The sequence below is a fragment of the Bufo bufo genome, chromosome 1 (assembly GCF_905171765.1).
Source record: "Bufo bufo chromosome 1, aBufBuf1.1, whole genome shotgun sequence".
NCBI lineage: Eukaryota > Metazoa > Chordata > Amphibia > Anura > Bufonidae > Bufo > Bufo bufo.
The window spans coordinates 67,688,669-67,712,618 of record NC_053389.1 but is presented as its reverse complement, the minus strand read 5'-3'; the positions used below and the strand labels follow the sequence as shown (position 1 = coordinate 67,712,618).

The 23,950-nt window shown below is 44.0% G+C and overlaps 1 protein-coding gene across 3 annotated transcripts in view; it reads left to right on the top strand.

Moving 5' to 3' along the window:
- CEP164 (centrosomal protein 164) overlaps nt 1–23,950 on the top strand; it is a 102,622-nt gene that overhangs the window by 1,164 nt on the left and 77,508 nt on the right. For all 3 annotated transcript variants that reach the window (XM_040425851.1, XM_040425858.1, XM_040425843.1), the window contains exons 2-5: nt 2,884–2,991; nt 3,286–3,397; nt 11,591–11,801; nt 22,421–22,585. In XM_040425851.1, the coding sequence (XP_040281785.1) occupies nt 2,892–2,991; nt 3,286–3,397; nt 11,591–11,801; nt 22,421–22,585 (588 nt within the window). In that variant the 5' untranslated portion in view covers nt 2,884–2,891. The remainder of the gene's footprint in view (nt 1–2,883; nt 2,992–3,285; nt 3,398–11,590; nt 11,802–22,420; nt 22,586–23,950) is intronic.

Sequence of the window (23,950 nt, the reverse complement as noted above, 5' to 3'; positions counted from 1 at the left end):
CTCTGTGGATTTTGTGGACCTATAGACTATAATGTGTAAGGGATCCATAGTCACAGAAAATTTGGATATGCTGCTGTGTTGTGCCCACCGTCCTACAGTCCATGTAAAACCACACACGTTAATATCAATGGGTACGTGACTACGTGTGCTGCTGTGGAGACCACTGACAGCACACCTCTGTGAAAGGTCTAATTTTGCAGGACCTTCTGGCTTGGAGGGATAGGGGTTGGTTTTGGGGTCCTTCTGTTATGGAGAGGGCTTGTGACAGGCCACATCCTGGTGCACATTCTTTTTGCTACAGTTTTTTATTTATTTTTTTGTAATGGATGAAGAATGTCACAATCTCAGGCTTTGAAAAAGAAAAATTTGGTGAAGGGACACTTGATGTCGCCTCTGCTTTTTATGTATGCCGTGTGCAGCTCCCATGATGAGGATTATTATTATTAAAGCACCATTCATTCCATAGCGCTGTACATATGATAATGATAAGCCCTGCACATACATAATACAGACAATTGCACTAAGTATGAACAAGACGAGTTACAGACTGGTACAGAAGGAGAGAGGGCCATATATGACTATATATATATATATATATATATTTATTGCGATCTGCAAATTGTGGTTCCACAAAATACGGATACCATCTGTGTTGCATCTGCTTTGACTTAAGTGGGTGGTCCGTGGTCTGCAGTATAGGACATGTTCTATCTTTTTGCAGGACAGATATACGGCCATGGAAAGCACATGGATCACCCGTGTGTTTTCCGCAACCCATGCGGACCGTGGTCCGATTAAAATAAAAAGGCGTACGGACCGCATCCGTATTTTGCGGACCGCAGAACGGATAAGATCGTGTGCATGAGGCCTTATGTGGCAAAATGAGTTTTGTCCATGGAGCTGGCACAGGGGCTTCCCAATGGTCTTCAATCACTTTGTGCCCGTGCCTTCACCTGGAGTATTTTCATAAGTAATGCTATTTTCTGGCGTAATGCGTCTCGTGTGCCGCCGCCGTTAGACGTAAACTCTGCCAGGCTGTCCTGCTTATAGCTGTGGGCGAGATCCTGGCATTTTTTCGGCTCTTTGATCTTTATTACATCTTGTAAATTATAAAATGTGGCTACGCGGCGATGAAATCCCATGGTAGCTTGTGATCTAGATATCAGGGCTGGGAGCAGGTCTAATAGGCCCCAGTGTGCATTCTCCGTAATGACAGGGCTGCGCCCAGTAATGATCTGACAGGCGTCGGGGTGACTGCTGGGACTCTCCTAATGGCTGACACTTCTGCCTTGCCTTCTAGATGATGCAGGTAAATTGTCCATCTCATTGCACCAGAATATTTGTGACTCTTTGTCGTTTCAAGCTGCTCTCTGCATTTTGGGGAAAGTGGGCGGGGTTAGCTATGCTAATGAGATGCACGGCAGCATTGCCCACTGAGCCCCTTTAAAAGTGTTCACTTCAGTACAAAGCTGAAAATGCGTTGGAAAAAACCCACAAAAGACGCATGGACTTTCACAGAGCTGTTTATTTTCTGCTTCCTATTCATTTCCATGGGAGATCCAGCTGATTCTGCCCCAGGATAGGGCACACTCACTGCTGCTTTTTTTTTTTTACACATGTAAAAAAAGAAGCAAGCGCTCCACAATCAGTGCCAAAAACTCTGTGTGAACTGGCCCTTAGGGTTTATGCACACCACTTTGATCGGCCCGGGAAAGACAGTCCGTGGGGGAGATTTATTAAAACTGGTGTAAAGTAGAACTGGCTTAGTTGCCCATAGCAACCAATTAAATTCCACCTTTCTTTTTCCAAAGGAGCTCTGAAAAATGAAAGGTGGAATCTGATTGGTTGTTATGAGTAACTGAGCCAGTTCTACTTTCCACCAGTTTTGATAATTCTCCCGCCGTGTGTCTGCCGGATCTCCTGAACTGACTGTATCTGTGGATCTCTTGTACTGAACTCTGTGGCTCCCCGGCGGTCTTCACTGTGCTTCAGTCCACTGCTGACCCTTACTGACCAAAGCCTTTTCTCAGGGGAGAGTTTGGTACAGTTGTATTCCGTTCAGTAGACAATCCAAACTGTGAACGTGAAAGCTGAAGCGCCCCAGTGCAGGATTACTGAATGCAAGTGTATTTGTATCTGCTTTGTACAAGTTATTAATCTATGGATGAAAACAGAGGCAGGTCCATTCACTGACAGAAAACTGAGATCTTGAAACTGGCAGGGAATTGAAGCACAACAAGTTGTATCACATTACATCAGAAAGAAAACCCATATGATGTGTTAGGCCACCACACAAACCAAGCAAATGTTTGGGGGCTCCAGAGATCTGGGGGGCCCCGCTGGATATATATGCAGTTGGCTGAAAAAGCCGACTTAAGGTCCACAGGAATCAGGGGGGCCCTTCCGAGCCGTACAGCAGTAGCAGAAGTGCCCAGGCTGAACTACTAAGCTGTGAGAGGAGCTTAGGGGCGAAGCTTTGTGGTGCAACAGGGGACCCAGGCATTAACTTTGCTTGGGGCCCCAGAAATGTCCAATCTGACCCTGGGATTAGAGTATACGGACGTCTTGGAAGGGGTTGTCAGCTCGGAGAGTAGAAAGCTGGTATGGCGGATTCATGCTGTCCTCCAGAGAGAACCTGCAGCAGCATCCCCCTCCTCCCTTTCTTCTACTTGCTGTAATACTATATATACCCTCTAGCACCAGTGTAGATGCCAACAGCGTCCTCTAGTGACAGCATCTGATTGGCTGATGGAAGATCCATGATGCTTACCTGAGATCATACAGTATGTGTGTGAAATATACCTTATTCAATTATGAAAAATACTTTCAAAGTAGAGAGAGAACAGCTAGATAATGCCTGTGTTTTATCTGCTTCTTCTATAGGCCTGCTCATGTCCAGCCCCACCATGTTGGCTCTTCCTGCGGCTCGAATGGGAGATCAGCTGATCCTGGAGGAAGATCATGATGAAAACTACATCCCTCAAGAGCACGGTCAGTGATGTGCTGCTCGTCCCGAATTCTACTCCTCCGTATGACTTCTATACGTTCTAATAGACAGAACTGACCACGTTTTTATGTAACCCTTGCAAAGCATCAGCTTAGTGGCTGAGCTCACAGGTGTCCGAACTGCAGGGAATAGAGTCCAAGACTTGATAGATATTCGGGGGTGGGGTAGGGGTGCAGTGATGGAAATTTCTACAGTTGGAAGTCTAATTTAAATCTACCTGCTGTCTTCCCCTTGATGCATATTTGCACTTCTGATAGTCTTTCTTTTTTTCCCCCCAGAAATTCAGGAATATGCCCGAATGATAGGGATTGATCCAGATGCTGAGCCTGAGCTGATGTGGTTGGCTCGGGAAGGAATTGTTGCACCTTTGCCACTAGATTGGAAGCCATGGTAAGAACAAAATCATACATTAGTATAGGGAATTACAGGTGCAGTTGCCAATCACTGACCTGCCTCGGCCAGTGATTGGCAAAATTATACCTCTTCCGGCATGTAGAGCAGTGAGAACCGGAGCAGCTTTGGAACGTAAGTGGTGAGGGATCGGTGAGGAGAAGTATCTGTTTTTATATTTTTAGACCCTTCTGAGTCGACTCCCACCAGTTTTAGACACCATTAAAGGGATCCTCCAAGATTGGGAAGCCCTTTTCATATGACCAGGCAGCTTGCAGAGGATAAAATAGACTCTTGTCACACAGTCACCGGCGCTCCGTTTACAGTGCTGAGGTTCCTTCTCATCCACTTTCACACCCTGTGATGTGTCGTCTACATGCATGCCACCTTTACCAGCTAATCAAGGGCCTCAAGAGTAATCTGCCTGTGTGCATGTAGACAGTACATCACACTTTTGGTCTGGCAGCGACTGGAAGCAGAGGAGAAGACCGCTGGGCGCTGGAACTGGAGCGCCGGTGACAGGCGAGTCTTTCTTATAGAGGGGTTGTCTCACTTCAGCCAATGGCATTGATCATGTAGAGAAAGTTAATACAAGGCACTTACTAATGTATTGTGATTGTCCATATTGCCTCCTTTGCTGGTTGGATTCATTTTTCCATCACATTATACACTGCTCGTTTCCATAGTTACGACCGCCCTGTAATCCAGCAGTGGTGGTCGTGCTTGCACACTATAGGAAAGAGCACTAGCCTATGTGTGCTCCCACGGTCCCTGCCACCAGAGAGGCCAATGCTTTTTCCTATAGTGTGCAAGCATGGCCACCGCTGATGTATTGCAGGGTGGTCGTAACTATGGAAACAAGCAGTGTATTAGTAAGTGGCTTGTATTAACTTTCTCTTCATGATAAATATCATTTGCTGAAGTTGTGTTCATCTTGTATATGGACATATCAATGATGTCTATGTGTTTTGGGCAATTATCGGCTCTTGCTAATAGCTTTTAGTTCTGATTTTGCCAATAGTCCAAACCTCTACAAAACAAGACAAATTGAAGTGGGTTGTCCGTTTAGAAGACCCAAATTCTTGGACCCTATTAGGGAACTCTGAGTTAGTGTGTGTGGGGGGGTGTCCTCTCTACAGGAGCCTTATCTCTGGGCCAGAATGAAGGGCGCCTACATAGAGCATCTCCTGCTCTGGAGGACTTGTCCTGCCCTGCATTACACTGACAGCCCATTTATATAAATGAATACTGTGTAATGTTTAATTTCTCCTGTGGTGGCGCTGCAGGGAAATTGGACACTTGCCAGGTTTCCCCACATATAGCAGGTGATTGCTGTAGTTACCAGCAGGGTGAGACATTGTGATTAAGTTATTGTCATGGGCGCTTAGATATTGTTCAAAGTGCCAGACTCCTTAATTTGGAAGCCACAGGATGTACCAGTTGAATCAAACATGCTCTGCACAGGGGTACTGCAACTTTTTTTTTAAATTCTTTAATTACAGCATTTTCGAAGGATATACAGTAAGAAAATTTGGCTCTTGAAACTTTTATATAGATTACTTTTAACATTTTCCCATTACAGTCAGCATGTTTTCTATGTCCTGTAATCTCCCTTCTACCATATTGATACAACAAATCTGTAAATGAACCTAAAATATCAATGAATGGTCTGGCGGTACTTTTTATTATGCTGAGTTATAAGGAAGTTCCCAGAACTGACTCCTTTGAATGTATGTAGTAAGTTGCCCAATACGCTCTCCCATGTTTAGTTCACATACACTTTTTACCCTCATACATCACCGTAAACCATCTTCCTCCATGGTGCAGCATAAAAAAACACCCGCATAAGTAATTCAACCACTTGTTGTCTCTCTCATTTCTCGTGCTACTAGCTGCAGGGGATATTTCACCAAACCCAGGCCCTCCCTCTATTGTCAACTTCAGCTTATGATCTGCCACACATAGAAACCTCCGAAAATTGTATTAATGTTTACTGTCAGGGGTGCACCACCAATGAGGCCAGGTGAGGCAATCGCCTCAGGCAGCACCAGGTAGGGGCAAGAGGGGGGCAGCGGAAGGGCCATGGGCAATGAGAGCTTTCATTGAGGCAAAGGGGTTAGGTTAAGAAATTGGCATGGAGGGGGCGCTGTTTCAGTTTTTGCCTCAGGCAGCACAAAGGCTAGGTGCACCCCTGTTCACTGTGCATCTTCTCCAGGCTCTTTTAACTGTGTGCTCTGGAAGCACGGTCGGGTTGTAACTAACTCCCCACAATCTATGACTTCTTCCTCTCACATTCTGACACCTGCCCCTGCCGCCTTATCCTATGGTGGACTTCACTTCTCCCATACTCCCAGACCTGATGACATGGTGGAGTAGTAGGCATACTACTTTCTCCACAGTGCACATTTCAGGTCATTCCATTGTACCCTCTCTCACATTCCCCTCTTTTGAAATCTATACTATCAGACTCTTCCACCCATTCCCCCTGCAAGTCGCAGTTGACTTTCTTCCCCCAGGCTCTCCCATCAATTCCTGGATCACTTTGCCGCTTGGCTACCTCACTTCCTATCTTCTGAATCGCCAACTCTTATTGTGGGTGATTTTAATATTCCCATTAATGACCCTATCTCCCCATCAGCCGCTCACTCTCTTTCTATAACCTCCTCTCTTGGCCTATCACAACTTACTTCCTCTGCCACGAACAGGGAAGTACACTCGATCTAGTCTATTTCCGTCACTGCTCAGTCTCAAACTTCACTGACTCATCCTTCCCACTTTCTGACCACAATCTTCTTTCCTTTAGTTTAAGCCTCATTCACACGTCAGTGTTTTGGTCAGTGATTTCTGCCCAAACCAAGATTGGAGCCTCAACAGACATAAGGTATAAGGGAAAGGTCTGCACCTGTTCTGTATTTAGAGCCGCACCTGGTTTTGGCTCAAAATCACTGTTGGAAATCACTGACCAAAACACTGACATGTGAGTGAGGCATTAAAGAGGACCTTTCACTAGAATAAAAATCTATACTAAGTATACAGACATGGAGAGCGGCGCCCAGGGATCTCCCTGCACTTACTATTATCCCTGGGCTCCGCTCCGTTCGCCCGGTATAGGCTCCGGTATCTTCATATGTTCGGCTCCACCCAGTGGAACCTGCCGGCGTCTCCTTCTCCCAGGCTGTAGCGCTGGCCAATCGCAGCGCTCAGCTCATAGCCTGAGAGGTTTTTTTCTCTCTCAGGCTATGAGCTGAGCGCTGCGATTGGCCAGCGCTACAGCCTGGGAGAAGGAGACGCCGGCAGGCTCAACTGGGTGGAGCCGAACATATGAAGATACCGGAGGCTATACCGGGAGAACGGAGCGGAGCCCAGGTATAACATTAAGTGCAGGGGGATCCCTGGGCGCCGCTCTCCATGTCTGTATAGTTAGTTTAGATTTTTTATTCTAGTGAAAGGTCCTCTTTAACCCCTTAAGGACACAGCCTTTTTACACCTTAGGACCAGGCCATTTTTTGAAAATCTGACCAGAGTCCCTTTAAGTGCTGATAACTTTAAAACGGTTTGACTTATCCAGGCCGTTCTGAGATTGTTTTTTCGTCACATATTGTACTTCATGACACTGGTAAAATGGAGTCAAAAAAAAAATTTTTTTTGCACCAAAAAATACCTAATTTAACAAAAATTTGAAAAAAATTAGCAAATTTCAAAGTTTCAGTTTCTCTACTTCTGTAATACATAGTAATACCCCCAAAAATTGTGATGACTTTACATTCCCCATATGTCTACTTCATGTTTGAATTGTTTTGGGAATGATATTTTATTTTTTGGGGATGTTATAAGGCTTAGAAGTTTAGAAGCAAATCTTGAAATTTTTCCGAAATTTACAAAAACTCAATTTCTAGGGACCAGTTCAGGTCTCAAGTCACTTTGCGAGGCTTACATTATAGAAACCACCCAAAAATGACCCCATCTAAGAAACTACACCCCTCAAGGTATTCAAAACTGATTTTGCATACGTTGTTAACCCTTTAGGTGTTGCACAAGAGTTATTGGCAAATAGGGAGGAAATTTGTCTAATTTTTCATTTTAACCCATTTTTTCCACTAACAAACCAAGGGTTAACAGCCAAACAAGACTGGATCTTTATTGCCCTGACTCTGCCATTTACAGAAACACCCAATATGTGGCCGTAAACTACTGTACGGCCACACAGCGGGGCGTAGAGTGAAAGGTGCGCCGTTTGGTTTTTGGAAGGCTGATTTTTATGGACTGGTTTATTTACACCATGTCCCATTTGAAGCCCCCTGATGCACCCCTAGAGGAGAAACTCCCTAAAAGTGACCCCATCTAAGAAACTACACCCCTCAAGGTATTCAAAACTGATTTTACATACGTCGTTAACCCTTTAGGTGTTGCACAAGAGTTATTGGCAAATGGCGATGAAATTTGAGAATTTCATTTTTTTGCCTAATTTTCCATTTTAACCCATTTTTTCCACTAACAAAGCAAGGGTTAACAGCCAAACAAGACTGTATCTTTATTGCCCTGACTCTGCTGTTTACAGAAACACCCCATATGTGGCCGTAAACTACTGTACGGGCACACAGCGGGGCGTAGAGTGAAAGGTGCGCCGTTTGGTTTTTGGAGGGCTGATTTTGCTGGACTGTTTTTTTGGCACCATGTCCCATTTGAAGCCCCCCTGATGCACCCCTAGATTATAAACTCCATAAAAGTGACCCCATCTAAGAAACTACACCCCTCAAGGTATTCAAAACTGATTTTACAAACTTTGTTAACCCTTTAGGTGTTGCACAAGATTTAATGGAAAATAGAGATACAATTTCAAAATTTCACTTTTTTGGCAGATTTTCCATTTTAATATTTTTTTTCCAGTTACAAAGCAAGGGTTAACAGCCAAACAAAACTCATTATTTATGGCCCTAATTCTGTAGTTTACAGAAACACCCCATATGTGGTCGTAAACAGCTGTACAGGCACACGGCAGGGCGCAGAAGGAAAGGAACACCATATGGTTTTTGGAAGGCATATTTTGCTGGACTGTTTTTTTTGACACCATGTCCCATTTGAAGCCCCCCTGATGCACCCCTAGAGTAGAAACTCCAAAAAAGTGACCCCATTTTAGAAACTACGGGATAGGGTGGCAGTTTTGTTGGTACTAGTTTAGGGTACATATGATTTTTGGTTGCTCTATATTACACTTTTTGTGCGGCAAGGTAACAAGAAATAGCTTTTTTGGCACCGTTTTTTTTTTTGTTATTTACAACATTCATCTGACAGGTTAGATCATGTGGTAATTTTATAGAGCAGGTTGTCACGGACGCGGAGATACCTAATATGTATACAATTTTTTTTATTTATGTAAGTTTTACACAATGATTTCATTTTTAAAACCAAAAAAATGTTTTAGTGTCTCCATAGTCTAAGAGCCATAGTTTTTTCAGTTTTTGGGCGATTATCTTAAGTAGGGTCTCATTTTTTGCGGGATGAGATGACGGTTTGATTGGCATCTATTTTGGGGTGCATATGACTTTTTGATTGCTTGCTATTACACTTTTTGTGACACAAGATGACAAAAAATGGCTTTTTTTACACCGTTTTTATTTTTATTTTTTTACGGTGGTCATCTGAGGGGTTAGATCATGTGATATTTTTATAGAGCCGGGCGATACGGACGCGGCGATACCTAATATGTATACTTTATTTTTATTTATGTAAGTTTTACACAATGATTTCATTTTTGAAACAAAAAAAATCATGTTTTAGTGTTTCCATAGTCTAAGAGCCATAGTTTTTTCAGTTTTTGGGCGATTATCTTGGGTAGGGTATGATTTTTGCGGGATGAGATGACGGTTTGATTGTTACAATTTTGGCGTACATGCGACTTTTTTGATCACTTTTATTACCTTTTTTGGGAAGTAAGGTGGGCAAAATTTCAATTTCATCATAGTTTTTTATTTTTTATTTTTATAGTGTTCACCGTTCGGGTAAAGTAACATGACCGTTTTATAGATAAGGTCGTTACGGACGCGGCGATACCAAACATGTGTAGGGAATTTTATTTTTTTCATTTTTTATCAGTGATAAATGTGTTTTTTGATTTTTACTTTTTTTTTCACTTTTATTCACTTTTTTTTGACCCAGACCCACTTGGTTCTTGAAGATCCAGTGGGTCTGATGTCTGTATAATACAGTACAGTACAATATATATTGTTCTGTACTGTATTTTACTTACACTGAACAGATCTATGCCTTTCAGCACAGATCTGTTCAGCACCATGGACAGCAGGACTCCTGAGAGGCGTCCTGTTGCCATGGGAACCTTCCCCGTCTGCTCAGTACTGCTCAGAACTTCGCAGACGGGGAAGGGTAAGGAGGGGATCTCTCGGGGGGCTCTCTCCCTCCCCATCGGGGGGCTGCAAAGGCACAGCAGCCCCCCGATGGGAGAGGGAGGGAGCTCCCTGCGCTGTTAACCTTTTCCATACAGCGGTCCGTACGGACCGCTGTATGGAAAGGGTTAAACGGCTGACATCGCATCGCAGATGTCAGCCGTTTATACCAGGGTGCCAGCAATGTGCTGGCACCCTGGTATCCCCACTAGACACCAACGATTATACAAGGGGAGGCGGGCGGGGGATCGGGCGGGGCCTCCCGCACCGCCCACACCGCCCGCAACCCTCCCCCTGCACCTCCCGCCACCATAAAAATCATTCGGGGGTGCAGGGGGGGGGGTGAATAAAACTTTTTTTTTTGGCATATAAAGTTTCTGATCCCCGCGGTCAGGGACTGCGGGGACCAGAAACTTCAGAAATCGCAGCAAACCGCAGGTCTGAATTGACCTGCGGTTTGCCGCGATCGCCGACATGGGGGGGTCACGGGACCCCCCCGCGCATTTAGCCTAGGTGCCTGCTCAATGATTTGAGCAGGCACCGGGTTCCGATCACTGCCAGCCGCACGGCAGTGATCGAAAATACACAGGGCGTACATGTACGCCCTGTGTCCTTAAGTACCAGGGCACAAGGGCGTACCTGTACGCCCTATGTCCTTAAGAGGTTAAAGACCTCTCGCTCTTCTCACGACAATCCTACTTTACACACTTCTAGAAACCTACACACCATTAACTGCAGCCAATCATTGACATCCTACAGGTAGCTCTCTGGTTCTCTTCCTATCTCTCTGGCCACTCCTTTAGTGTATTGTTCACTGACTCTACTTCTTCTCCTCTTCCTCTTGATGTTGGGGTTCTTCAGTGTTCAGTCCTAGGTCCTCTACTCTTCTCTCTCAGCCCCCAACAGACAGACTATCAGTAGATTTGGCTTTCAGTACCATCTCTATGCTGATGACACACAACTATACACTTCATCCCCTGACATCACCCCTACTTTCCTGCAAAACACCAGTAATTGTCTGGCAGCTGTCTCTAACATCATGTCCTCTCTGTATCTAAAACTGAACCTCTCAAAAACTGAACTTCTTGTCTTTCCCCCATCTCCTAACCCACCTAAACTTGATATTTAAATTTTGATCGTACTCTCTGTTCTGCCAGTGATCTAAGATTAACATCCTCCATAATTCGTACCTCTCAGTCCCGTCTTCAAGACTTTTCTTGAGCTGCACCTACTCTCGGGAATGCTCTATCCCGGAATATCAGGTCAATTCACAACTTCCTTACCTTCAAACGTGCCTTAAAACATATTTTCAGACAGGCTTATCAGGCTTCCTAAACTGACTATAACCCCCCTCCCAACTCCTCACACCTGAACTCTATCTTCTAACAGTCCCACACCTGAAGCAGATCGGCGTACACCACTGCTTTCAGTACAAAAATGGCTTGACTCCTACAGATCACAATCAACTACCTTCTTGTGACTCCTCCACTTCCTCATAGATTGTAAGCTCTTGCGAGCAGGGCCCTCACTCCTAAGTGTTTCAGTTGTATATTGGCCAGTTATGTTGTGATGTCTTTTGTACATGAACCCTCTGAATTGTAAAGCGCTGACGAATATGGTGGCGCTATATAAATAAATATTAATAAATATTAATACGTTGTGTGTTTTTTTTTTTTTTTTTTTTTTTTTACAGTTTTCAGATGCAAATAGCGTCTTTTTTTTTTTTTTTTCCAAGAGCTGACAAAGCTGTGGTTAGACTATGTATTTGACAACCTTCTATTTTGTCTTTTAGCCAAGATGTTACCGGTGATATCTATTATTTTAACTTTGCTACTGGTCAGTCCACGTGGGACCATCCTATAGATGAACATTACAGAGAATTGGTTGTACAAGAGCGTGCAAAGCTGCAGACCCAAGGCGGTGTCAAGAAGCGAGAGAAGAAAAAGAAGAAGGAAAAAAAGGTGAAGGACAAGAAGGTGAAGGAAGTTCCCAAACCTGCTATGGTGAGTAACATACTGGACCATTGACCTTTAAGAACCAAAGAACCAAAAAAGAGACTAGTAGTAGTCAAGAGACACTGGTGCATGACACCAATGGGATAGACAGAAGTGTCACCGGAGGGTAAGCCGAGGTCAGGACAGGCAGGGTTCATGCAAAATGGTGACACCCGGCATCAGCTGGTTGACGAGAAGGCCGTGATCCGGCTCTGTATTATTCACTTGGATAGGAAGGCGCCGTCCCATAGAAGTGAATAGGACAGCTTGTAATTACACTGCTCACCGCTGCGACAGCAAGCAGGTAAACAGTGAAGCAAAGCCTGTGCTTGCAAGGAGCGCGGCCTTCTCTTGGTTAGCTAATTGGTGGTTGTGCCAGGTGTCGGACCCCCTCTGATCTGATATTTTTGACCTATCCTGAGGATAGGTCATCAATATTAAAATCCCAGAAAACCCTTTTTAAAGGGCATCTGTCCGCAGATTTGTCCCTATGACACTGGCTGACCTGTTACATGTGCGCTTGGCAGCTGAAGACATCTGTGTTGGTCCCATGTTCATATGTGCCCGCATTGCTGAGAAAAATGATGTTTTAATATATGCAAATGAGCCTCTAGGAGCAACGGGGGCGTTACCATTACACCTAGAGGCTCTTTTCTCTCTGCAACTGCCACGTTCCCCCTGCATTTTGATTGACAGGGCCAGACGTGATGATATTTAGGCAGTTGCAGAGAAAGTTGAGCCTCTACCGGTAGGAGTAACGGCAACGCCCCCGTTGCCCCTAGAGGCACCTATTCTCAGAGGGGGTCCGACATCTAGGACCCCTGCCGATCAGCTATTGAAGAGGCTGGTGCTCCGGGAGCGCTGCAGCCTCTTCCTAGGCCATGTGAAGTCGCCGTACATCGGTCACATGGCCTAGTTAGAATAGAAGTGATTGGCGCTGAGCTGCAATACCAAGCACATCCGCTATACAATGTACGGAGCTGTACTTGGGAGAGATGCCGGGAGCCGGCTACCTGTAACAGCTGATTAGTGGGGGTGCCGATCTGATAATGATGACCTATCCTGATGATAGGTCATCATTATATATTACTGTATGACCCTTTTAAATTGGGCGCATCTTTAAACACCTTTGTCTAGAAATGTTCCTCCAGTTTTCCACCCTTGTACTGGAATGAGATTGCAAATTCTTTTGAGTCTTTTTAAAAAGTCTCAGTGAGTAAAACTGAATAACATGGCTAACCACAGCCACTTTACCACACGCTTTTCAAAAAATTGAGTGAGTGGTGTAAAAAAGTGACCTCAAAACATTGCAAAGCCTCTATTGTGCAACATTTTGAATACCAGAATTCTGGAGTGAAAGCCTAATAAAGCCCCCCCCCCCCCCCCCCAAAAGACTAATCTGGCATTGTGATGGAACGACGCATAGGGATAAAGATATACTGTAAGATATGATGACATCAGAATGGAACTCAACCTAGGAAAGACAAAAATGTTATGGTGACTATAGTGACATCACAATAAAAACGTTTACTTACTAGCTCCATTGTGACATCATCACAATGGAACTCTGCTTACAAGTAAAGACAGACACTGCTGTGACATCATCACAATGAAACATAAGGCACCCTCATCTCTGATATAGCCAGATAGGAAGGGGTTGTCATGATAACACAAAATGACTTAATATTTGCATGACCTTATCTGTCTGTACCATGAAAATGTCTTTTATATTGCTGCAGCAGGAGTGGTATCTGCTTTTGATTGAATGAGCTGATGCCTGGAGAACTGTAGATCGATGTGTGTATAAATAGCAGATACATCCTGTACAAGCCTTCCTGAAAAGAGATGCGACTGCTGGGGTTAGCACCTAAACAGCATCCCCGAACCCGTGCCCACAGTGCAGCGCAGAATAGCCTGGTGGATGATTCACTTTTGTGTGGTTTTCCCATCTAACTAAAATATGCCATCACTTTGTGATCAGTGGAGTACGACTTCTGAGACCCCCACGATCCCGAGAATGGAGCCAGCTGCCAATATGGAAGGTATCCAGGCCTTGGAAATAAAATCAAATAACTTTATTTGGGACACAGAAAAAATGTAAAATCCAGGGGGGGTCATTTCTTAAATAGAAATATGCCTAAAGTAGGATTATTTCTGGCGCAGACGACTACTCCTTGTTCACGCCAGGTCTAAAAAAGCGAGGGGGAAGGGAACAGGCCGGCAGGCCCAACTCATTTATCATTTTCTGCGTCTGTTTTAGGCGTAGAAAATGGTCTAAATGTAAGACCGCCAGTGCAGGGCTTTATCAAGACTGGCGTCTAAAATGCCGGTCTTAATAAATGACCCATCAAAGCCACCTAGCAAGAATCCACTGTGCAGCCAGGAGTGCAGCCATGTGCAGGGAAAACGTAAATGGGAATGCACTAGTCTAAGGGTCCATTCACACATCTGTGTGTGTTTTGCGGACCCCGCATTTTGCGGACCGCACATCGCCGGCACTAATAGAATTGCGGACAAGAATAGGGCATGTTCTATTTTTTTTGGAGAACGGAAATGCGGATCCGGCAGCGCGGGTCCACACATCGTGCGGCCCCATAGAAATGAATGGGTCCGCAATTTCGTTCCGCAAAATGCGGAACGGAATTGCAGATGTGTGAATGGAGCCTTAGGATCAGTGTTGGACCCTTTTTTGTAGAGGGGAAAACCATTTAGTCAGAAGGGGAATGCACTTCTGAGCGGCTGTCTATAAGATGTGGTTAGGTCCACCTACCGATGACCTGCTGTACGTATCCCCTCCTCCATTGCACTTTGGTGGGCTGCTTAGTGGGTGACAATGTACCCATATATAAGTAGTAGGATACTTTACAGATGCACTCATTGAAAGGGCTTTATCCCAGTGACACATGGCCTATAAAGATTGGAAAAGGTGGAGGACCATCAGATGACGGGCTGCAGGGCTGGATGGATATTCTACAATAAATCAATCTTCTAGTAAATGACTTGCTATTCCTGTATTCAGCCTTGATGTCTATTGATCTCGGATGTCTTTCACTTGCCAAGAAGCCATTTTATCAGTGAAGGCTGCGTATCCGTTAATTACTTGTGTGCAGAGTAAAATGAGCTGAAAATGTACGAACGTACTGGAGATGAGATCTGATCAGTAAGTCGGCAGTGTCCAGGAATAACATTGTGAGTGTAAATCCTTCACCCCTCGGGGAAGCTCAGGTGTCACTGTAATGTAGATGAGAGAGGAAAGCCCTTCTCCCCATCGACTTTCCAAGTCACCTTTATACATTACACCGAACAGAGGGTCTTGCACACACAATGTACTTGAAGGTAATCCATATAATCAGTGCAAAATGTACAAAGCATATAGATTGTAGATTCCATTTTCCCCAAAATATTTTATGATCGAATTATCGCATCCGTGATTTTTTTTATTTATTTATTTTTCCTTCCAGTAACTTATTTCTGGAATTACAGTTCTTCCTACCTCTTAAAGGAACATGCCGGACAAAGCTTTATACCGTACACCATGGTATCCCTAGTGCTGGGCAGTAGGGGGCAGTGCAAAACACAGGGATTCAAAGAGCCCCAGGTTATACTTGTCATGTCAGCCCCCTGCACTAGGAATGCCACAGTATATCGGGTTTGCCTAGAGGGTTCCTTTAATTTACATGGTTTCTCTAGGACTCTGGGGGAATTTATTAAGACTGGTGTTGCATATGGCAGTCTTAATGGAAAAAGTGCACTGGTGTAAGATGCAGCGAATATGTCAGGAGGTACAGGCCTCCTAATAAATTTGGTGCATCTTCTGTGCACCTGAAGGTCAAATCTATAGCTGATAATTTATTCCAGTTTCTAGTGTATAGTAAATTTGTTGGGTGACAGGAAGCCACTTACTTTTTTCAAAAGTGGCTTTTTTTCTACCCTAAAGTCTACAGGACAGTGCTCAGCTGCTTTCATCTTCACCATGGATGACATGACAGGATGCATGAGTGACAAAAGGTCTTCTGATACCCCTCCTCACCACAGACTTCCAATGATGGACCACCAACGATCAGATATTTATCACCTATACTGTAGATAGATGGCAGGCGGTCATTGTGGGACAGCCACTTTAATTTCCTCCTCGTTTTTTTGTATCTTATGCTATACCAGTTAGTTACTCGCCCCTCCCCATTCTTCTTCATCCTTCAGTGCTAGTGTATATGAAACAATAAGCCAGGGGTCAATCAATGGAAACCAGCGAAGCTATTACATACAAACATCAAGGCTTCCCTTAATGACTACATTCATTGCCAGATAGAATGGCACACACTGCTGCACCCCAACAAAAATGCTGAAACTTTGATGTAAACTTGGCAGAACCATTATAGGTCAGAATTCATTTGGATCCATTTGAAAACAATCTGGTAAAGTCATTAGTTCATTATGGTGCTGGTGTGAACTTAGCAAAGGTCACATCTCAGAGCCAGTACCCAAGATATAACAGGAGACAAAGAGATCTTCTGTAGACCAGAAGCTAAATGAGCTCTTCTATAGACCAGAAGCTAAATGACCAGGAGGTAAAGATCTCTTATATGTAGACCAGGAGGTAAAGATCTCTTTTATATATAGACTAGGAGGTAAAGATCTCTTATATATAGACTAGGAGGTAAAGATCTCTTATATATAGACCAGGTGGTAAAGATCTCTTATATATAGACCAGGAGGTAAAGATCTCTTATATATAGACCAGGAGGTAAAGATCTCTTATATATAGACCAGGAGGTAAAGATCTCTTATACAGACCAGGAGGTAAAGATCTCTTATACAGACCAGGAGGTAAAGATCTCTTATATATAGACCAGGTGGTAAAGATCTCTTATATATAGACCAGGAGGTAAAGATCTCTTATATATAGACCAGGAGGTAAAGATCTCTTATATATAGACTAGGAGGTAAAGATCTCTTATATATAGACCAGGTGGTAAAGATCTCTTATATATAGACCAGGAGGTAAAGATCTCTTATATATAGACCAGGAGGTAAAGATCTCTTATATATAGACCAGGAGGTAAAGATCTCTTATATATAGACCAGGAGGTAAAGATCTCTTATATATAGACCAGGAGGTAAAGATCTCTTATACAGACCAGGAGGTAAAGATCTCTTATACAGACCAGGAGGTAAAGATCTCTTTTATATAGACCAGGAGGTAAAGATCTCTTATATATAGACTAGGAGGTAAAGATCTCTTATATATAGACCAGGTGGTAAAGATCTCTTATATATAGACCAGGAGGTAAAGATCTCTTATATATAGACTAGGAGGTAAAGATCTCTTATATATAGACCAGGAGGTAAAGATCTCTTATATATAGACCAGGAGGTAAAGATCTCTTATATATAGACCAGGAGGTAAAGATCTCTTATATATAGACCAGGAGGTAAAGATCTCTTATATATAGACCAGGAGGTAAAGATCTCTTATATATAGACTAGGAGGTAAAGATCTCTTATATATAGACTAGGAGGTCAATGATTCTTAGATTGACCAGGAGGTAAATGTTATATATACCAGGAGGTATAGACCTTATTTATTGCCATTGTATATCATTGTTTGTTTGCCTGAAATCTTGCAAATTGTTAAGAGCCCCTTTTAAGAAAACCATGTGAAAGACATCTTTGAGTGTTATTTATCATTTCCTGTTTACATAGTAAGATATTATTATCATGAGGGATGTGGAGATCTGATTATTCCAGAATCTGTAGAAGAGTAAATTTGTCTCTGATATAGGCCAGGGGGTAAATGGTTCTTATGTAGACCAAGTGTTAAAGGGCATGTGTCAGCAGAACAGGCTGACCTGTTACATGTGCACTTGGCAGCTGAAGTCACCTGTGTTGGTCCCGTGTTCAGATGTGCCCGCAATGCTGAGAGAAATTAATGGGGTCATTTACTAATAACCCTGCGCTGGCGCTTTAGGCCTCTATATAACTTAAACGCATCCACCGCTGGTGTACAACAGTCTTAAATCTACGCCAGCTCACTTGCTGGTGTATATTTAGATGATTTCTATGCCAAACTAGCTTACATGGCGTGGAAGGGGAAGAAGTGGCAGATTTTGCCACAAATCACCTTTGTGACAAAATCTGCGCCAAATGTACACCAAAAGTGGTGTATATTTGGTCATAAATGAACGCCTAAGTTTTTAATATATGAAAATGAGCCTCTAGGAGCAACGGGGGCGTTACTCCTAGAGGCTCAGCTCTCTCTTCAACTGCTTGCCCGTCTGCACTTTGATTGGGACAGGCGTGATGATGTTTACACTGCCTGGCCCGGTCTATAGACCTCTTCTGTAGACCGGGAGGTGTAGACCTCTTCTGTAGACCGGGAGGTGTAGACCTCTTCTGTAGACCGGGAGGTGTAGACCTCTTCTGTAGACCGGGAGGTGTAGACCTCTTCTGTAGACCGGGAGGTGTAGACCTCTTCTGTAGATCGGGAGGTGTAGACCTCTTCTGTAGACCGGGAGGTGTAGACCTCTTCTGTAGACCGGGAGGTGTAGACCTCTTCTGTAGACCGGGAGGTGTAGACCTCTTCTGTAGACCGGGAGGTGTAGACCTCTTCTGTAGACCGGGAGGTGTAGACCTCTTCTGTAGACCGGGAGGTGTAGACCTCTTCTGTAGACCGGGAGGTGTAGACCTCTTCTGTAGACCGGGAGGTGTAGACCTCTTCTGTAGACCGGGAGGTGTAGACCTCTTCTGTAGACCGGGAGGTGTAGACCTCTTCTGTAGACCGGGAGGTGTAGACCTCTTCTGTAGACCGGGAGGTGTAGACCTCTTCTGTAGACCGGGAGGTGTAGACCTCTTCTGTAGACCGGGAGGTGTAGACCTCTTCTGTAGACCGGGAGGTGTAGACCTCTTCTGTAGACCGGGAGGTGTAGACCTCTTATTTATTTTCATCGTATATCATGGTTTGTTTGCCGAGAAGAGGCGTGCTTGGGCACTCTATGGGGGCATTCCTGGGCACCTTGGAACAAAAGTAACCCCCCTCTGGGCACCTTACTGGCTTATTTGCATAAGGAATAAAGTGGATTTTGTCAAGATAGAAACCGAGCAGCATGGAAAGAAAATCACATCTGGAAAGAAGGTAGCAAGTGCTACAAGGCAATAGCTTTAGTTTAATAGTGATGATCCAAATAATCCAAGTGACAGATTTCCTTTAAGAAAACCATTTGAGAAACATCTTTGAGTATAAGTTATTTCCTGTTTACATAGTAAGATATTATCATCATGAGGGATGTTGAGATCTGATTCATCCACAATCTGTAGAAGAGTATATTTATTGGGTGGAGAATGGATATTGATTTACAATGATGAATTCTCTTCAGTAGTTATATATTAATCTTATTTCCCTATTGTATGTTCAGGCTCTACAATCAGAGGAAAATCATCAGCTCCCATATATTTCCTTTACCTTACAATCTCAAGCTTCAGGTAGACAGAGTCCTAGTGAAGATGACTATAGAGAGACAGCTCCTGTCAAGAGCATGGTGGCAGTACAAGCCGATCTATATTGTACAGGGAGAGCCAGAGTGCCCCGCCGACTGCAGCCGCTGGAGATAGAGCAGACAAAACATGTCTTAAAAATGGCAGATAGATTTTTGTGGAGAACAGGCGGCTATTCTGTGGTTGACGATGTGTGCAATCCACCTCGATATACTGGGGTGCAACACAAAAATCCCATACCTCCAACTGTGATAGAAGTATCCAGTGCGACGGACGGGTCTACATTTGTAAAATACCCTTTTATAAATGTGAAAGCACAAACTAGTGACCTCAGTGAGGGAGAAGTACCAGGTCAAATTACTAACCAGCAAATCAATCAGTTGATTTTATCCGTGGAGGGACTAAATACAGCTCGGATCTCTCCAGGCCCCATAAAGAAAGGTCTTCTAGAACAAAAGTACCAGAATAGTGGAATAGTCTTTGAAAGATGCTCTGAGGGCAAAAGGACATTCCGAAAACCAGGGCAGAAACAACCTTATGCGCCTATAGAAAAGATCTATGAAAAAATGAGCCATCATTGCTCTGAGAATACAGAGAGGAGTAATCTAGAAGAACCATCCTATGAAGGCATGGTTCTTCCTATTGAAACGTTTCTCGCTAAAGATGTCCTATCTCCAACTTGTGTAGACACCTTGGATGAATTAAGTGATTTGTCCCCTTCAAAAGCAGATTACTCTCTGTCATATCAAAGTATTAGATGCTACCCAAATAGAAGGTCCCTACAACAAAAACTGGAGTGTGGTTCTTGCACATCTCAGAAGCTTGCCAGCTCTAGACTTCCAGGAGTGAAACAATATCTATCAAATAATAATGCTGGAGTTCCTCCCATTGATGACCAGTCGGATGTCCTGGATTTGAAATCTAGACCCTTATCCTTATTAATTTTGTCCTGTGTGAGTAAAGAGAATTGTTTATTAGAGGAGAAGATGAATCCTGAGGAAGAGCAAGGGAGCAGAAGATATCCAGGCAGCCATAAATTACATAAGCCAGAAGTACAGAGGCTGACAACATCCTGGGTTGGAGCCCAGGTTGATAGCCAAACAATCAGCCTAGAAATAGCACTGGGAAACAATATTCTGGTAAAAATGCAACATAGCTTAGAGGTAAGGAAAGAAATATAGTACAAAGATCACGTCAAAATGCCAGCCAGGTCATGCAACAGGTTTTACATGTAATAGGGCCCTTAGCGTGTGTGTAGAATGTACTTATATATGATAGTTCTGTTCATTACTAAACTTATTACAGCAATAGTTTCCTGCCTTTGGGCCCCAGCTGTTTGAGAACTGCAAAACTATAACTCTCAGCATGCTTGAGAACCATAGGTTGGAAACCCCTACTGTGTTTGTAGATTTAACATAGTCAAGTGGGGCTGGACTGCTACCCAGGAACCTAAGTACTTACGGGGACCCTAATATCAACAGGTAACTGAATACCTTTTTAGTTGGATATTAGCATTATCTGAAATATCTTATTAAAGAGTTTATCCCAAGAAATGCATTTATCATCTATTCACAGGATAGGTGATCAGCCTATGATCGCTGGGAACCCCTACAATCACTAGAATGGGAGACCGTTGCCCCCATCCTGGAATGGTTTGGGTGGTCACGAATGCACTTTGCCGCTCCATTCAAAGTCATTGGGACTGTTGGTGACAACGAAGTACAGCACTTGACTATCTCTGTCAGTCCCGTAGAGATTGCATGGAGCTTCAGAGAGCATGCCTGACCACAGCATCCATTCATTTGTCCGGAACTGAGACCTCGGGACCCTGTGAACTGGTGTGAATGCCGAGCAGGTGGCGCATGTGCGGCTCTCTCAGTTCATGAGATTTCCAAAAGTAGCCGTGTGCACTTATTTAGCTATTTTTTGGTAGTCCCATGGCAGCAAATGGAGAGAGCCTGCATGCACGGCTGGCTTGCCATTCATGGCTGCCTTAGACAGGGTCCCGTTCTTGACCGATTGGACATTTAGGGCATTGCCTGAGGAGGTGCCGTAAATGTCCAGATGAGACAACTCCCTTGAGGTAGGTTTTATTACTAGGTTCACACTGCCGTTTTACAGGCCACGTCTAATATCTTAACATACAAATTACATACCAAAATTAAGGTAAGACATTAGATGACACAGTTCTGTAATGCACATAGTGACAAAATTATAGTGTCTTAATATGCAATATAATATACGAATAAAGTGTCAAATTAATAGTACTATCAACTGCCAAAATGACCCAAATACTGGAGTACAGTACCCACAAAATAGCATTCTACAGCATCCAAATAATACTGCTGTGCCAAACTAGCAGTGCCATATAGTACTTAAATAATATATAGTTACATAAATTGAACTGAATTAATTTTTCTATCACATTATACACTGCTCATCTCCATGGTTATGACCACCTTGCAATCCATCAGTGGTGGTCGTGCTTGCACACTAAAGGAAAAAATGGCAGCCTCTCTGGTGACCGGGACTATGGGAGCGCATATAGGCTAGTGCATTTTCCTCTAGTGTGCAAGCACGACCACCACTGATGGATCGCAGGGTGGTCGTAAGCATGGAAACGATCGTGTATAATGTGATGGAAAAATGAAGCCAGCCAGCAAAGGAGGCAATATGGACATTCACAATACATTAGTAAGTGCCTGGTATTAACCTGAGGATAGGTCATCAGTATAAATCACTGCACAACCTCTTTAACATCAGGATTAATACAGAAAGACTCAAAGTTCAGGGATTCTCATCCAGTTTGTAGGTTCGACTAAAATGTTCACTTTGCAGGTTCAGTTCACTCTGCACAGTAATGGTTTTAGCCTCACACAAGTTGGTCTTCCTCAGACCGACACAGATCTCTCTCTATGCCCCACCTGGGCTAGTCTTCAGACAGTACCTGGCATGGAGTACGGGAGTGACCTTCTCCCAGGACCCCATCACTGAGACAAGAAGCCTCCCGCCAAAAACCTTCCATCCGTCACTTGATTGTTTACGGAATGTCCTATCTGTGATTTCTTATATTGAGAACTGTTTTACAGTTTTTATCTGTGTACTGTATCTTTTACACTTGTGCTTTTTCTCAATAGTCTCTGGGATCCCCTCTTGGACCAGTGCAGGGACCACTTGGCAGTTTGGCTCCTTTACGTGCAATGGGTGAGTCTGCTGGAGGCAGTGGTGGAGTGCGGGGGTCTCTGAGCAGCAGTGCGGGAAGCTCTGGAGGATTCGACGGTCTGCTGGGAGGAACGTCTGGAGTAAGTCACACAGCTGTATTCTCATATTTTGGGGACCTACCGGATGCCTACTTGTTGAGCAGTTGACCAGTAATACTTTGCTCATATAGGGGAATTTTTCAAAGACTGTATATGCAGTTTTTCACTTAAACAGGATTTTGAGCAAAAACAGCCAACTTTTTTTCACACTTTACACCACACCGGATGTTTTCATCCGTGCACTGGGAGAAGCTGCAGCGGCGGTGCGGGGAGTGGGGTAAGTATATTTATTTTGATGGGTCCGGCATATGGGGGACATTTTTATAGTCTTAGATAACCCCTTTAAGTAGCCTGCACCTCTAAATACATTTTGTGCTTCTTTCTCATCTTTCTGTGGGCCCACGTTGTACTTCCATTTGCCTTTTTAAAGCACATAATTTTTTTTTTTTTTGTGAATAGATTCGCATGGAATCCATCACGGCTCCAGATGGCGACCGAAATGGTCGCCAATGCGACTTAGAATTGCAAAATGGCGCCTAGACCTAGACCCTCCGCTGCTCTGCCTGTCACACAGGAGTTGAACTGACATGGGACGTGCTGCGCATCCCATGTTCTTCTCAACAGCACAGAGGAGAAGGAGGCAGTCCCTCCCCCCTGTGCCGCTGCCACCAATGGGCTGATAGAAGCGAGGAGGAGGGGAGGGGCTGTGGTGCGGCACCGGAGGGGTTAATAGCGGCAGATCAGAGCGCGCAGTCATAGAGGCTGGGTGCCGGGTATGGGATATGGCCGGCACCCGCAGCCTGCGTTTGTATTCAGGCATCAACTATATTCATTGGTGGCACAGTGCACCCCCACCCCAAACCCCAGTATTATATAGTATAATCATTGGTGGCGCAGTGCGCCCCCAAGCCCCCTTCCCCCCAAGTATTATTCTCATTAGTGGCAGTGGCAGTTCATATCGAAGCCCCAGCAGTGTAATCCTGGGGCTCCGATCAGTTACCATGGCAGCCAGGATGCTACTGAAGCCCTGGCTGCCATAGTCTGCTCCCTGCTGCTGTGTGCACAAAGCACAGAGAAGCAGGGACAATGTGAAGTCCTATTCACCATAATAGAGATCTATCGGGGTGAAGAGCACAAGGGATGAAAAGATCCCAGGTTCTGGCCCCTAAGGGGGGAAATAGTTATTAAATAAAAGTAAAAAAAAAAACACACACCAAAATATTAAGTATAAATCACCCCCTTTTCCCAATTTTACGTATAAAATATATAAACAATAAACAAATATTACTGTACATAACGCCACACCCAAAAAAGTGTGAACTATAAAAATATTTAAAAATATCTCCTATGCGGTGTACACCTTAACAAAAAAAAAAAAAACTTGCAATTTGCAATTTTTTTTTGTCA